The sequence below is a fragment of the Penaeus monodon genome, chromosome 32, assembly GCF_015228065.2.
Source record: "Penaeus monodon isolate SGIC_2016 chromosome 32, NSTDA_Pmon_1, whole genome shotgun sequence".
NCBI classification, from domain to species: domain Eukaryota; kingdom Metazoa; phylum Arthropoda; class Malacostraca; order Decapoda; family Penaeidae; genus Penaeus; species Penaeus monodon.
Window position 1 is genome coordinate 17,974,632 of NC_051417.1, and position 1,158 is coordinate 17,975,789.

Sequence of the window (1,158 nt, forward strand, 5' to 3'; positions counted from 1 at the left end):
CGCATTCATAAATATACAGTCTCAAATGTACGAGCGTGTGTGCTTGTGCCTTTGTTGATATATACAGACACACACACCTGAGTATATGTGAGTGGAGTATATATTATCTACACAAGTTATGTCAGCATTTCAGCTATCCTTTGATGAATGTGTTGGTTTTAATTTGCTGAAATTAACCATTAAGACATTTTGTAGAGGTATTCATTCCGGTTCTATTAATCTGACATGTGCCAAATTCATATTTTCTCCCACAAATGCAAAAGAGAAACCCTTTGCTAGTGGGATCAAAGTGCTACGCTGACAGTAACACTTCTCTTCTCCTTGAAAATATAAAAATTCTTCCCTTTTTTTCATTGGAAAACAGGATACCTGTTACTGTATTGCAAGGGTATTTTGACATTTCAACGCGGTTTTGTATTGAAAGATACTCTATGTACTTTATTTAAATGCGTTTTTATGTTTGTAACAGCGTAAAAAATGACAATATTAATGATGATAATGAAATACATAACAATATGATCATGATTTTTTCTTACTACTACTAACATTTACTGAATGAATACTAACTAAAGTAATGGAAACATTAATGATTATTTAAGTGAGTTATATGAACAATGTTGATCAAAATTAAATAAATATTAGGTAATTACATTATTCCATGGTATTGTAATTTGCTCCGATTCAACTATCAAACTTCATCTTAGCTCATATAAATTATCGTCCAGAGGTCCTGCAAAATATTCACTGTATTTCTCGTACGTGTTGTGACACCAATCACTCTGCACAGTCAGGAGTTCCATTTTTTGGCAAAGCTGATCGTTTTCCTGTTGCAAGTGTTCCAGCTGCTTTTCCTTCTTGGAGGTCGTCGCCCGCTGCCTCTCCCGGTACAGGACAGACGCCTCGTTGTTGAGTTCGCGGTTCCGCTCCTTCTGGAGGCGCTCGTCTCGAAGGTATTTTCTCGTGTGTCTGTGTCGGTATCCCTTTCTGCCGGAACAAGGCGAAGTGGCACCCAAGGAGCTTCGCGAGTCCCGAAGGCGTTGGTCGGAATCTTCTCCCAAAACATCACACAAACTCTGAAAAGAAAAGGCAGCCTCTAAGATCGACTTTCATCGATAAATTTGACTACAATTCATCTTCCCCACAATATTTGATGAAATA

The 1,158-nt window shown here is 37.7% G+C and overlaps 1 protein-coding gene across 1 annotated transcript in view; it reads right to left on the reverse strand.

The window, feature by feature from the left end:
• Positions 1 to 588: 588 nt before the first annotated feature.
• Positions 589 to 1,158, reverse strand: part of LOC119593284 — a 1,099-nt gene continuing 529 nt past the window's right edge. The window contains exon 2 of the mRNA XM_037942213.1: positions 589 to 1,073. Coding sequence (XP_037798141.1) covers positions 696 to 1,073 — 378 coding nt within the window. The 3' untranslated portion in view covers positions 589 to 695. The remainder of the gene's footprint in view (positions 1,074 to 1,158) is intronic.